We start from the raw sequence: 15,275 nt of genomic DNA, 5'->3' as shown, positions 1-15,275 counted from the left end.
CAGTGCAGAAGTGACTCCCTCAGCCTCTTTCCCAAATGATTATATTCAGCTAATTCAGCTGATTACAACACTGTTGATAAAGTCAATAAGGCTTTAAAATCTCTAAAAGGTTGTGGGGGTTTTGTCGCTGTTTGTTTGGTCTTTTAATAAAAATTACATGCTTTTAACACATTCTTCTGGCCCTGGAAAATGCTACCTGGGCTTTTCTCCAAATCTGTCATGTTCATTATTTTATTGTCTCCTGGTGATGCTGACAGAGAAAAGCTGCTGTTCCTGCTGCAACCCTTCCTCAAAAACAGCAAAGCAATGAAAGAATAAGGAAGATGGAGTTAATAAATTTGTTTTCTTTTCAGCCTTTAGCTTCTTAATGTTAGACCTTCTTCCTCTAACTTTTAAAGATGATAGCGTAAGCTTTAAATCCTGTCTCTGGCAGCAACTAAGAAGGAATTCTTAGGGAGGGAAAAAAACGGAATATTGATGGTGATATTTGCAGTTTTCATGATGGCTTTCCTGTCTGTAATATAATAACCATTATTCTCATGGTGGTATATTCTTCTCATTAGTCCATTGAAACAGGAGTTCCAAAATTAAACCTGAAACTTCTGTTTCCTGTGGACAGTGAAGTATGAGAAGCTGGGAATAGACAGAGGATTGTGTGGAGGTGATGGGCAGTGACTCCTGCAGGCAATGGTGGCTCCTGAGGAGTTGAAGCACACTTTCATATCCAGTAGTGTGCTTTAAAATTTATTATGTACTGAAGATTTCTACTGAATTTGGAAAATCTCATGTTTACACTCTGTATTAATTTATCATTTTCAGATTTTTTGGTAAAAGAAGGCAATGGGATTGTAGAGGAGCTTCAAACTTAGAGGAGCTACATCAACTTTTAAGTGAAATAATGATCAGAAGACTGAAGAATGATGTCCTAACTCAGTTGCCTCCCAAAGTCAGGCAGCGTATTCCATTTGACCTCCCACAAGCTGCAGCAAAGGTAGATTTTCCACTTCTGCTAAAAATACATTTGTATAAACATGAATAAATACAATTAATAGGTACATATATTTGTAATACATTAGGGAAATTACATTATTTGTAATACATTAATGGAAATATCTATGTTTGGATATGTATTTTTATGTATGCATGTGTATTATATGTAGTTACAAAGATTGTATGAATATAAAGCAGAGTATCTCTGTTACTGTTTTTAAAATATAACACAAAGAACACTAATACAGCAATTCTTTTTTCATCAATGATAAAATTTGTTCTAATTCTAGTACAGTCTTATTTTCTGTCTTTTTTCCCATAGATTTCGAATCCTGCATTTACTTTTAGCCAATTTTGATAAGAGTTCTCCAAAGCTGCTAAACATTTCACACTTAAAACATACCTGTACTTTGTACTCTGTGTCTAACCACTGGTCTCTTTTGCCAATTAGAATCTGAATGCCACTTTTGCAGAGTGGGAGAAATTAATGAGAAGTCTGAGTTCAGATGCCTCCGAAAGCCACTTTTCTCAAGTCATGAATCTAATCACACGCATGTATAAGGAAACAGCCATTGCCAAGGTGAGCCTGCAAGTCTTTCCTTAATATCTAAAATATCCAGTGTGTGTTTTTAACCTCATAAAATTGGTTTTATTGGCCAGAATATGAGATGAGGTTATTTGGTTTGTTTTATAATCATGACACGGCGAAACACTCTCTTTTTCCCTGTATGTTTATGGAATAGGCAGAACCCCATTACAATGAAAAAAGAAATCTGAAGACCACTGCAATGGGTATTGCATTAACTGTTGATCACTGATAAATTTTGTTATTAACTGTCATCATTGCTTTAATGGCTTTTGCAAAAGATAGTGAAAATTACATTTGACACAAAAGAATTCTATGAATGCTTAAATAGAGCAATATTTTATGATTATGGTATCGTGAACATATCAGATTTATTCTTTCAGTTTTGATATATGGCTTTGTGTGTGTGGATACAGAAGTTCTGATTAAATACTACCTTGTCTGTTTGAAATATGTTTGTTTTTCTCAAATATGGATTAAAACATCAGATAATCATGTCTGAATTAAAAGGAGGTTTATCTACATCTTAATCTGGAAGAAGTGCCATTTAATTTTATAATCTTTTGAGGATGAATTTGTGTTTTTTCTCTCTCTGAATGAGTAAGTTAGTTTTCTCAAAGCCATCAAGTTGTGATATTTTTTTAAACAAAATAATCTGAATTATTTGATTCTTAGCAATGTCAGTGTTTGATAAAGTGTTACATAGATAACAAAAGATACGGAAATTTACCTTTTCATGTTATAAGGAATTGAAAGACATGAAAATAAAAACTGTCTTTTTGAATATTTTGTGTGTCTCACTAATGAAAACACTTGCTCACTGCAGGCAGGAGCAGTCAAGGACTACATCAAAATGATGCTTGACAATGATAAACTGAAGTTCCTTGTCTTTGCCCATCACCTGAGCATGCTGCAAGCCTGCACAGAGGCAGTGATAGAGAGCAAGGTAAAGCTTTAACAAATGTGCACACAAATTTACCTTCACTTACACAAATGCTGTGAGCTGTGTTTGAATTCAGCAGAACTGCACACAAGCACAGCAGTGGAAGGATTTTATGTGTATATGGAGCAGTGCCACTGGATTAAAAGGGATCATGTGGTTCTGAAGAACTGCTTTGTGTTTAAGGATTATGTAGATACACTTGTATCTGGTATGACTTTATTATTATATCAGTGCTGTAGGCAATTGTTTCACAAATTTTTCTACTAGTATGCTTCTGTCTATTTTTGAGGGGTTTTAACAACACACTATCATCTCACCTGAATGCTTAATTCAAAGCAGTAAAAGTGTTTGCAAACAGCTTTCACCTTATTTTGATCATGGATTCTTAAATATTGCTTGGAAATGGTGGCTAACTTCATTATTTTGTATTTTTATTCTTTTTAACTGTTTGGAATTTTAAAAAATGGTGTCAGGTTAATTCCAGATTCTTCTGTGAAATATTCCATTTTAAGATCCCACATTCATTCTATCTTCTACTTTTGCAAACAGAGAATACAAAGCCTACACTTCTCTAGAGAGAGACTTAATTTGAAATCAAAGGGTAAAAGAGTGCTGGTGTATCCTGATCCCCATGACAGGAATAGAACAGTCCTTTTCCTATTTTTGTTGGAGGATGGGGGCAGGGGGGTTGTGTCTGAAAACAGGCACTGATGATGTAGTTTAGTCTCTGTTGTGATGTTACAGGCTCGCTACATCCGAATAGATGGGAGTGTTCCCTCTGCAGAGAGGATTCACCTCGTCAATCAGTTCCAGAAGGACCCCGAAACCCGCGTTGCTATTTTGAGTATTCAGGCGGCTGGTCAGGTAGGGCAGAACAGAAAATATGAGAACTATTACACTTGAAGAATATAGCTACTGAAATCATTGATGACTGAAGTGGTCTACTGAAGGCAATTTGTCTTCGTGCAATTTGTCCTTTGTAGACCCCGTGTTCATTTCTCTGCACTAATCATGTTAACTGTTCTAAGCCTCTATTGCATTTATTTGAGCTAAATTATGATAAGCAGCAGTATCTCCTTCTTGAATAATTAGAAAAACTCCATCTCTCTAAAAGCACTAGATTAAGAGGAAATAGATGTTATCCATAATGAAAAGCAGTGTGCAGTCCTTGCACAATATTGAAGTATTTTTTGAATCTGAGGCCCGGGGTAGAATCAAGATAATCAGTCCATCTGCTGTTGAGGACCACCTTGACCACCCTCTTATTTCCATATTAAAATGTCCTGTTCAACCTGTAGTTTGTTAAAGCTAAAGATAATCAGATAATCAGTTTTTGTGTGTGGTACCTTTTTTTTAAAGAATACATCTACTTATTCTGCGTAGGGTTTAACATTCACTGCTGCCACTCACGTTGTGTTTGCTGAATTATACTGGGATCCAGGCCACATTAAACAAGCAGAAGACAGAGCACACCGCATTGGGCAGTGCAGCTCGGTGAACATTCACTTCCTGATTGCCAAAGGAACCATGGACACCCTCATGTGGGCAATGCTCAACCGCAAGGTGGGTGTGCAGCAGGGCCGAGGCCTGGGGCTGCACTCCAGTGCCACAGCAGTCCTGTGTATCTGGAACACTCTCTGAGACAAACTGATACACCTACCATTGCTAATCAGCAAAATGTCCATGTTTGTTCTGATTTAGTCTTTTCTAGCTTTCTGCTCTTCATTCAAGGTGCAAAGATAATGAGTCTTTGCCAAGGGAACAGGATGGTTCATATCCATACGAGATGGTTGTTTTATCTTCTAGCTCTTTATTGCTGTTGTTTCTCAATTTACAATTTTAAGGCATTCAGACATTCTACTCACTCATAACAGCTAGAATTTGTTGTGGGTTGTTGTTTGTTTTTTTTTTTTAATTGAATGAATGTTGTTCCTAAACTAAGCTTCCTTTCTGAGAGGAAGAGGCATTCGCAGATAATATTTTGATCCAAGATTACACTAATCTTTTCTTCTGTTGCCATTTTCCACAAGTATCACCCAATTGTTGTTAGCAGTTGGAGAACCATGGAATGGTTTAGGTTGGAAAGGTCCTTAAAGCTCATCCTGCCTGGTGCATTATGAGTCTCCTTAAACATGGCAGAGACTGGGCTCAGTAATTCAGCAACAATTTATTTTACAAGTTCTGTAACAGAATAATTCTGTATTTGTCTCCACATGCCAAGCAAAACATGTTAAGGCTGTTGGAGGATGTACACAGTGTATATATATTCTCTTTTATCATCAATAAATACTGACATTTTGTGTACAGCTTCACTGTTTGCAGTGTGCTAAATCGAGCACTTACTATTACTGTGTTCCTGCAGGCCAAAGTCACAGGCAGCACCTTGAATGGCAAGAAAGAGAAAATGCAGGCTGAAGAAGGTGATAAGGACAAATGGGATTTTTTGAGTTTTGCTGAAACCTGGACCCCAAATGAAAGTCTAGAAGTTCCCCAAAATGAACTTTTATTTACACATGTAAGACTTCAAACTTTGTTTTTTCTGTTTCCTTTCATTTAAAAAAGTTGTAGCAGCCATTTGCTTCACCTTTCTGTGCACCTCAGACATTACTAATGGAGAAACACCAAAAAAGTAGGAAAAAGTAATGTAAATTCCATTTTAAAACTTAGTTGGGAAAAGTGCTTTGTGGGGAATAAATGTCATCTACATCTTCTGATGGGTCCTTATGTTTTGTTTAGGTGACTGAGCCACCGTCAGAGTCAGATAAGACAAAGTAATTTCTGTTCAAATGACATCTTTGCTAATTGTGCTGAATTAATTGGACTAATATTTTAAACAGTGTTTGAAAGCCTTTCCTTGTAATGAAGATCTTCAAAAAAGGCACACAGCTTATCAGTTCTGTGTATCTGTTTTCTGGCAGTGCCATTTCAGAATTTCCAGGAGAATATTGAAAATGCTTTTCTGAAATCAGGAGAGGAATGTTGAATTGCTTTTTCTGCTCAGTGTTTGTTCTTGAAGTTATCTTTTGTTAAAGGTATCTTTTGTTTAGCAGTTTCTGATGCAGTCATAAGCGAGGTTTAGAGATCTTTTCCAACCTAAATGATTCTGTGATTCTGTATTCCTTTCCTCTTCCCTAGTTTGAAAAGGACAGACAGCATGACATACGTTCCTTCTTTTCCCCCAAATCCTCCACGGAGAAGAAACGCAAAAGATTTTCTGGTGATGAATTGTTACATAATGATTCAGATTCTTCTGCAGTCACAATAGAAGAGGATGCAGAGAAGAGTGATGAAAACTTGGATTCCTCAAGGATTAGTGAGGTGGAGGCAATTTGTGATGAAGATATTTGTGAACATGAAGCCAAAAGAGCAAAGAGCATAAGTGGATCGACCCCAGTCAGCTCCAGTAATAAAAAGAAAACATCTCTGACTGGAAAAAAGCCTTCTTTGTTTTCAGAAAAAAACAGTCAACTCCGTCCTTGTGGCTTAAATACTTCAAGTGAAAGTACAGATTTAAATAAAGTTTGGCATTGCAGTGCTTGCACTTACACTAACAATGCTCTGCTGCCTTACTGTGAGATGTGCCATTGCCCCCAGGGCAGGGATGGTGAGTAAGGGGCGCTGCAGAGGGAAAGATGCATTTTTCATTTCAGTTGTGATCAGGCTCAGAAAAAACAATTTTTTTAAACCTATGACTACACAGAAGTCAGGAAAATATGATACTCCTTAGTCTTGCCTTCCCCAAGGATCTTTTACATGAGTCTAACTTGAAACAAGTGAAAAATGCCCATAAAATGTTAAGAGGATATAAATTCCATAAGGAAGAATATATCCTTTGTTTTGTTTGCAGCAAATATCCCTCTCATCTTCCTTGAGGTTTATGGTTATTCTGAATATAATCAAACAGCAAAACTTTTCTTTACCTTTCAAAGCAGTGGGGTGTTGGAGTTTTATTAACTTGAGCATTGTGTATTTGTCATGAGAGACATTATTTGGAAAATATGTCTTTTCTTTCTCCACCAGCTCACAGCAGATTTCTTTTACTAAATTTATTTAAGCTATCTGGAAACTTAATGAAACATTTTTATAAATATATGCCACTATTTGTCATTTCAGTTGCAAAGCCATGGGTAGGGTTCCTTTTGCTTCCTTTTTTTATTTATTTAAATCTCTGGGCTTGTTCAAATAAGGACAGCTTCTGAGTTTCACAGCTATAAATCAATGCCTCGGAAAACTACTTTGTGTGCTTATGGTATACAATAACTGTATATAATATAGAATTGCTAGCTGCATTGTTTATTACATATGTATTTTGACATTAATCTGGCTGCAGGGGATTACATAAATTAAAAGCTGTGTTCCATGTGTTTGTTCTCCTACCATTAAAGTTAGGTCTAACTTGCTAAGTGGTTGCACCATTATAATACTAGAGAATGCAGTGCCATTCCTTTGTATTTCAGTGATGTGTTCCTGTCTCAGGTGTGTTATTAGGTACCTGTCAGGTAACACAAATCATTGCTTTGCTTCTTTCTTTGTCTTTAGGTGAGAAAAATGGTGAAGCTCACAGGAGCCAGATGGAGGAAGGAGTGTCAGAGGAGCTCAGGAGAGATGGAGAGACAGCAGAAGGCAGAAGAGGAAATTTGGGGGAATTGGGGGCCCAGAAATCTCTTGAAATCAGAGAGCAGCAAGCTGTTGGCACTGAAAAGGAAGAAAGTGAAAAAGAATGTGGAGAAGGTAAAGTGGGACTCTGAAAGAACAATTCTATCCCATTGTGAAACTGAATTAAATGCCTCTGGCATGAAAAAATGGCTTTTAAATAAAATCCTACATCTCCAAAACACAGACGTACAAGCACCAGCATGAGACTTTCTCATTTTGGCCTGGGCCATGCGTTGAATTTGGATGCGGGATAAGCCCAGCCTTTCCACACAGCTCCTGGAGCAAACCAGAGCTGACTGACTTCAGGCCTGTGACCAGCAGCTGGGAATGTGGGTGGTTGTACTGGAACTCAGGACAGACAGGCAAACAGATGATGGGTCATCCAGGAGAAACAGAAAAATAAAATACACAAATACCTTTAGAGTTTGCTGCTTGAGCTCTGCACCTTATGTTGTTCTGGAATTAAATACGTGTTAAATATTATTTTAATGTCAGAGTAGAATGAATGAATAAAAATCTTTAATGCCAGTATTTTTTCTGTTGTAGATAATTCGGACACATTCCAAATATATGATGGGCTTATGTTTTGTGCAAGCAAGAATACTGACAGAATCCACCTCTATACAAAGGTAAACCTGAAATACGCATTGTCATTGTCATTTTAAAATTGCAAAGGAGAATGCTGCCCTATGAAATGTTTCTGTATGCTCTCCTTTGTTCTGTTTGATGTAAAAGTATTGATATTTTTGTATTAACTGAAAAGTACAAAAATTAGGTAGTTTATCATTCTAGTTCTTTTTCTCAGTGGAATTAAGTAATAATTCCTTATATACATAACTTCCAAAACTTCTCTTGACTTACAGAATTGGGCTAAATCATCTGGAATAGAATGATTTCTAGTGACAGTTGTTTAAAATTCCTTTTGTATTATTAGTGTCTTATCACAAAATAACTTGAATAGAGTAACATTCAAATAAAAAATGGCAGTAAACCCTAACACACCAAGTAAATAAAATATTGCCACTACATTTTCAGAAAGCTCAACATTGGTGCTACGTGTAAGTCAGTAACTTCCTGAATAAAGCCCATTATCATTAATCTGCAGTGGTGATTTGGTACAGCAACCAGCAGCTGGGAATTTTCCAGGTCGTTATTCAAGGGGAGGTCAGGACATGCCAATTTTTTTCTTTCAAGTGATATTACAGTTCAGTGGGAAGACTTCTTCAAATTCACTGAGTGAATCAGCACTAAAGCAGCACAGATAACTGAGGGCAAGCCTTTGGGATAAGACATTTCTATGAGGCTTATGCAGCTAGGAAAGTCAGAAAGAGTCCCAAAGTCCTCTTGTATCTGAAAATTTGTTCTATGTACTTGCAGTATGTGCTGCTGCCTAGCTTCACACATCTTATTCAGACAAAGATGCATTTTGGGTGGGTTTTGGGCAATTGTCTGGTTTGGGTTTTGCTGGGATTAGAGATTCATTGTGCCAGATACTGCACAAAATCTGTTCAGTGGTGAGACCCCAGAGAATTCTGCTTTGACAGCTTCTCTCAAATGCTTATGAATCATCAATAAGTTTCTTGGCCAGATGTACCCACTGGGACAACTTTTAAAAATTAAGTTTTTAATTTTTCAGACATTAAAGTAGGATAAACAATATTCAAGAATTCTTTTTTTAAATTGTAATGAAGTGACATTCTCCTATCTCCAATCATTCATTTCCCTTAGAATTCAGTCAAGAGGATTGTAATTTCAGTTTAATAAAAGGCAGTTTGTGTGTCTGAAGTATTTGCAAAAAAAATCAGATCTATTAAGTTAAAATGTTCAGCCTTGTTACTTTTTGGTAGATTAATATGAATAGTCTTTCTTGTATTTTTGCTGTTATCTCTGTGCCTTATTGTTAATTCTGCAAAAACTTGACCTTGAGGAACTAAATTTAGTAGGAAGGGAGGAGAATTCCCTTGAAACAGATTACTTTTTCTACACTGTGCTACACTGCATCCGTAAACAAAACTGTTTGCTTGTCTAGGATGGTGAACCACTGAATCATAATTTCATTCCACTGGACATACAGCTGGATAACTGGGAAGATTTACCAGAGACTTTCCAGAACAAAAAAAATCGTGCATTGGTAAGAACAAGTTCTACTGGCACAGCAATATAATATTTAATGCAGAAGAAGATTACTTGCTTTTACAGAAATAAATGCAGAATACTGCCAGGCCTTGGGATATAGGCAGAGTTTCATCAAAGCAATCTTACAGATGTTGATGTGAATAATTAATTATGGAGTCTATTACTCTGGCAAATTATTGTGCCTTCTGTTCACATTGCAGTAGCAGAAATTAACCAGACATCATTTCATTTCTCATTTACAGGATTAGTTAACTAACTTTCATAAGTCAACAAAATAACTTCTTAAAGGATCTGAATTAAATAGAGCCACACTCTAAATAAGAACGTTCTAGATTGTATGAGAGCTGCAGGCCTGAGCAGGCCTTCATTCTCACTCTCCCTTTGGTCTACTAAGGTTTTGAAGCACTGTCAGGCACAGCTCCACAGAGACATTCAGTTAATTTAGGAATAAAGATCCCATTCATAATGGGGTTTGAGGAGAACACTGCAAACACAAGTATTCAAGTAAGGAAATCCAGATTTAAACTGGATGGGAAATATTATCTGCTTAACTTAAAATCTGATTTTCCAAACAGAAAACTATCATGCAGGAATAAAACTGATTCTTTCTGTTGGTTCTCCAGCAAGGCTGGAATTTAAATTTGTAATGGGGATACCTGACTGACTGACCCAGCTGTTGTGTGAAGCAGCTACTGAGTGGGTCCAACAGATGGGGACTGTGAAGAGTTACTTGAAATCACCATCTCTGGGTGTAGGAGCTGTTTCCAGCCAGTGTAGAATGCACTAATCCATGGCACTGTTTTGCTGTAATTAGCTCTGTGCAAAGCCTGTCCTGCTGCTGACTGTTGTGTTCCCTGGCAGATCCTGAGGTTTGTGAAAGAATGGACTCATCTAACAGCAATGAAACAGAAGATTGTCAGAAAAAGTGGTCAGATATTCTGTAGTCCCATTCATGCTGCAGAAGAGCTGTCTAAAAAGCAGTCGGTGGGCAGCAGCACAAAGAGGTATGTGGAGTTTGGTTTTAATTCCTCCTACCAATTACTACAGAAAGTTTGATTTATTTAATGTGGCCTTCAGTGGAATGATGCTAAGTCTGAACTGGACTTTCAGTGACTGCTTGTTACAGTGAGAGAGGCAGCCAGGCATGTTGATGAATCTGCTGGAAGTGTCTCCTTCCCTGCCCAGTTCTGTGCCCCATTCAGCAGCTGCTGTGGCTCTGCTGCACTGCATGTTTCAACATCTGGAACTTGCCAGATGTTTTTAAAGGAAAAACCCTGACCTCAGGGCCACAACAGAAAAGTAAGGTCAGAGCATCTTGTTCTCCCCACCTGGAAGCAGAAATAAATCATTACTTGCCATCAGTGAGATAATGTTTTATTCATAATTCACAGCCAACTCTAATCCTTTCCAGTTCTTTTTTTTTTCTTTAAGCAGTTCCCTGTGGATGACTTTTCTCAAAACTATGGCTCTCTTTGCTGAGTGTCACTGAAAAGGGCTGGTGTTTGATCCCTGGTGTTAAAACCTAAATGTACCTTTGATTCCCTTTCTTTCCTTTTTCTGATGTGGTCTTCCTTGACAGACATTTGTAGCCTCAGTGTTGTCATTGCTCTGCACAGAACATATCATGCAAACCATCTAAAATCTTATTTCCCTCAATCCCTACTATTAAATTCCTCAGGGTGACTATTTTGGCTTAGATAAGAATGAAATAAATAAATAGTTTGTAATTCCAGTAGTATCAGAAGCAGAGGGTAATAAGTGTTTGTTAACCTCTTGCCTGATTGTGTTCTTCCATGAAGTATAGGAAAAATCTGTGAATGGTGCTAGAAAACCTACCAGGACCCTCAGCAGCCTTGTAGGGTTTGGCAGATATTCAGTACAGAGATACCCTCAGAAGTTGTCTGAATAGTGGCTTCTGTGAAGCAATTTTAAGTTTTTAACTAAGAGTAGTTGTGTTTTACAGGGTTTCACATGAAAATAAAGCAGGGAGATCAAACATAACTAACGGAGCAAGGAGTCCTCCAGAGCCTGTAAAGCTTCCTGGATTATCCAGTGTCACTGAGACATCACCTAACTGAACAAAATGCCTTTCAGGTTTCACTGGCAGGCAGTATCAAACTGCAGTCATTTTTTAATTGTTATACACAAACCAAGTTACCTGTTCACTGATTAGAATTCAGTTTTAGAAAAAGGTATTTAATATGGAAGTATATAAAGCATGTTTGCCCAAGCTTTCTTCATTTCTCATCCAGAAAATGAGGCATGTTTGAAGAGAATGTGCTGTACCAATCCTGCTGCAGCCTAGAGTGCTGTTCCTCGAGGGAGACTGCTCCCTTTGCTGACAGGATTTGTCACTCTTTCAGGTATGTGACCAGGGACGATGTGGCAGCAGCCTCGCTCTCCAAGGCCAGCAGCAGCGGGGGCAGCGTTCGCCTCATCTCCAAAGAAATGGGAGCTCCTCTGGACAAAGGTGCTTCTCCTAAACCATCCACAAAGTAGGTTCATTAATGCAAGAGGATGATTAAGTTCTTTTGCTGCATTTTTTTTAATGGTAGTAAAATTATTTGCTTTGCTGAAGTACAGTAGTTAGATAAGAAACTTGCTGTAGTGCTAATGAGCTCTGCTTTATTCTTCTAACAATTTAGAAGAAACAATTTCATGTGTTGTCTGCTGATAGAGCTGCTAATTAACTGAGTGTGAATAACATAAAACAAGAAAATAGTTATGTGATTCAGTAAGAGAAAACAATGTTAGCTCAGCCCTCCTGTGAGGTCAACATCAAATTGAGGACACCAAATTTGCTCCTATTTTGCCCCAGAATTTAAAAAAAATGGGAACAAAGAAGTGAAAATTCCAAACAGGAGTTACGCTTTTAATATTTTCTCTTGAACAAGCCAGTGTATCCTACTTTGTTTTGAGTAGAAAATTCATAGGCAGCAATAGAGATTGTAAAGAGAAACCAGGATCTTTCCTTTGACTTTATTACTTCTGTTAAAGAGTGGGCTGAAACATTTTACTTTTGTATGTGTACATCCCTGATAGAAGTCACCATGTCTTTATAAATACAGCATTATTTCAGCTAATAATTGAGTGTAGTAAGATGTGCAGAAAAAAATCTGCCTTGTAATATTGCCAAATTTCATTTAAATGGAAGGGTAAACCAAGTAAAGGATTTGCACTGTGCAGCTATCAATCTGAGCAAGGTATTATTTCAGCTAAAATGATTTTTCAGAACATAAAATGTTACACAGTACATAAACCCCCCATGAACTGGGCTGCTGAATACATAATTTATCCAGAGCTGTACTTTGTTCTCTGCCATCAGATTGCTTTCAGAAACTGGGAATGATCCCTCAACCCTTCCTCCAGGGCAGACTGATGCTGCAGACTCCTCCCTGTGCAAAGGGTATCTGCAGGCCCTGGACAAGCAGGGGACCCCGCTGTGTCTGAGCTGCCAGCAGCCAACAGCTCAGCCCCCGCCCGGCTGCCCGGCCTGGGACACGCGCTTCTGCTGCCACGCCTGCCAGGAGGACTTCTCCATCCGCTCCAGCCAGAGCTACCTCCGCTCCAAGGTGTTCCAGATCGAGCACGGCGTGTGCCAGTGCTGCCAGCACAACGCCCAGGAGCTTTATCTCAGCGTCAGGGATGCACCCAGGAGTCAGAGGAAGCAGCTTCTGGAGAGCTCTTGGATGTCTCACCTTCCCCTTGGGCAGGTGATGGTTCTGGGGTTTCAGCAGTAACAGCTTATCTGTGTATAGAGTTCAGAGACAGCCAAAAATGCTCTTAGAGATTTAAGGTAGAAAGGTAATCTAGCACCAACAACAGAACAAGAAAATAAAGTCCTCTTAAAATTAACTAAATCCTATTGTCTTCTAACACCACTAAAAGGCACAGGCATCAGAGCTCTGATTCTGTAGGGATGTGCACATACCAGGGCTGGCTGAAAACATGCCAGCTACTTAGAGTTGTTGCTTGTCCAGTGGGAGTAACTCAAAAATGCCAAGGCTGGCTTTCTTTATCTTGATGAAAACTATAGTTAGCTACTTCCCAGAATTTCTTTGTTCCTACAGTAGAATGTCCACATAGTTGAGGAGTGTCTCACCCCTGCCCTGTCCTTTGTGTGCTGCAGCTGAATGAGATGATCAGGAGCCCGGCGGAGGGGCAGTTCTGGCAGGTGGACCACATCCAGCCTGTGTACAGTGGAGGAGGACAATGCTCCCTGGAGAACCTTCAGACCCTGTGCACAGCCTGCCACAGAGAGGTCAGTGCATGGAGCCAGGAATCCTGGCCCTCTCAGGGGGAAACTGCACTTAGGCACCTCCTGAGCTCTGCTCCCTCCTGCTCAGAACCCCAGTACTCAAAGCCTCTCCCTCCCAGACAGCCAAGGTGGAAAGGCAGCATTAACTATTACAATATGACAGTTTCCTCTGGATTTGGGAAAATGTTGTCTTAATAAACATTTGCATTTCACCATGCTGTCTACTGCAAAAACAGACTGGAGTTTAACTAGAGGCTAATGCTTTCTGCTGGACATTTTTCCAAGTATCAATACTCACTGAACCAACCTGTCTCTCTCTTCTGCAGAGAACTGCAAAACAGGCCAAGGAAAGAAGCCAGCTGAAGAGAAGATCTTTAGCTACAAAGTATGCCTGTGATATCACCAAATTTCTGGTGAAGAAGTAAAATGGGACAATACATTCAGGTACATCCTAACTGTGAAACCAATATAGTTAGAGTTTACCTCTTGCACTGATTTAACAAAATTGCTGTTATCATGCTGTTGGTAGAGAGAAGAAAATAAGTAAACCAAAGAAATTATCTGTAACATCCAAAGTACTTGATCATCATGTTTTTTAATGGCTCTGGTTTAAAGCTCAATTTCTGTGTGCAACTTTAATGCCATTTTGAAGCATTATGGTTTCCTCTTGCAGGGTAGTTAGTGCTGCAAGAATTTAAGGAAGTTGAACCTGCTGGTGGTATTACAGAATTCAATTGTATTGGGAACTTCATGGACCTAGAAGATGTCTTAGTTTTAATTCTTTTTGTTGCTCACATACCAAAATCACAGAATAAAATACAGCAATTACGACAAAAACTAGCACAAGTTATTTGTTTCCTCTAGTGCTACTCACCCACAGAAGGCTGACTCCTGGCATGGGCCTGACTTGCAGGATTTTGGCATTTAGAATTGATGTCAGTTGAATTCTGGTTTTCTTTAAACCAGCTTGTATTGAAATGTTACTCAGGATAGGAAACATTAAATATTAGCAATTATTTCATCAAAGGTAATTTCTGGGAAATGCTACAGTCAAACACTCCTTAATGAGATTGCAGAGATACTGGTCATTTTGGACTGCTTACCTGGCTTGCTTTACAGTTACTTTAAATAAATACGGCTCTTTCTCCTGTATTTTTTTTATTGCTCTGTCCTCCTCCCCCTCGAATGCTGAGCTGTAAGCTCATAAAGCAGAGTTGTGCACAACACATCATCTTACGTGCAGGCCTGCAAGTTCAATTACAACTACTTAAAATAAGCAGTTACCCTTGTGAGAAGAATCCTTGACGTTATAACTTTTGAACAGAGAAAAAGACTGTTTAAAACAAGAAAGTTACATGAGTGCACTATTTTCTACAGTCAAACGAACTTTACCTGTGTTAATGATGTTTGTGGTGTCTCAGTATGATAAAGGAATCACCTCTCCAGCACTTTAAATGACCAAGTTATTTAAAGGTTGTGACCAGGTTATCAGGAATTGCCTGATAACCAAGTATGAGAGATTTTCAAGTTTCTGCAGCCTTTACAAGAGGCCACTGCAGTGTAATATTACTGCAGTGTAATACTTCATTAGAGCAGAGGAAACCAGAAGGGTTTCCTTCTGGGGAAGAAGCTTAACCTAAATTTTAGTTACCAGTAAATCAGGAATTGCCTGGTGTAATTAATTTTAAAGAAGCCACACAGTTAAA

The 15,275-nt window shown here is 38.5% G+C and overlaps 1 protein-coding gene across 7 annotated transcripts in view; it reads left to right on the top strand.

The window, feature by feature from the left end:
- The window catches only part of ZRANB3 (zinc finger RANBP2-type containing 3), a 40,939-nt gene extending 26,533 nt beyond the window's left edge, over nucleotides 1-14,406 (top strand). For 2 of the 7 annotated variants that reach the window (XM_041717520.2, XM_072931722.1), the window contains exons 7-20: nucleotides 820-991; nucleotides 1,442-1,570; nucleotides 2,403-2,522; nucleotides 3,264-3,383; nucleotides 3,903-4,082; nucleotides 4,882-5,034; nucleotides 5,655-6,123; nucleotides 7,059-7,250; nucleotides 7,722-7,804; nucleotides 9,205-9,306; nucleotides 10,173-10,315; nucleotides 11,675-11,806; nucleotides 12,637-13,024; nucleotides 13,441-13,879. In XM_041717520.2, the coding sequence (XP_041573454.2) occupies nucleotides 820-991; nucleotides 1,442-1,570; nucleotides 2,403-2,522; nucleotides 3,264-3,383; nucleotides 3,903-4,082; nucleotides 4,882-5,034; nucleotides 5,655-6,123; nucleotides 7,059-7,250; nucleotides 7,722-7,804; nucleotides 9,205-9,306; nucleotides 10,173-10,315; nucleotides 11,675-11,806; nucleotides 12,637-13,024; nucleotides 13,441-13,764 (2,707 nt within the window). In that variant the 3' untranslated portion in view covers nucleotides 13,765-13,879. The other 5 variants (XM_041717521.2, XM_041717522.2, XM_030278081.4 and 2 more) reach the window with 4 other exon arrangements.
- The last annotated feature ends 869 nt before the right edge of the window (nucleotides 14,407-15,275 follow it).

This window comes from Taeniopygia guttata, chromosome 7 (genome assembly GCF_048771995.1).
Source record: "Taeniopygia guttata chromosome 7, bTaeGut7.mat, whole genome shotgun sequence".
Lineage (NCBI taxonomy): Eukaryota > Metazoa > Chordata > Aves > Passeriformes > Estrildidae > Taeniopygia > Taeniopygia guttata.
Note: the sequence above shows the minus strand (reverse complement) of the source record. Positions and strands in the feature narration are given on the sequence as shown.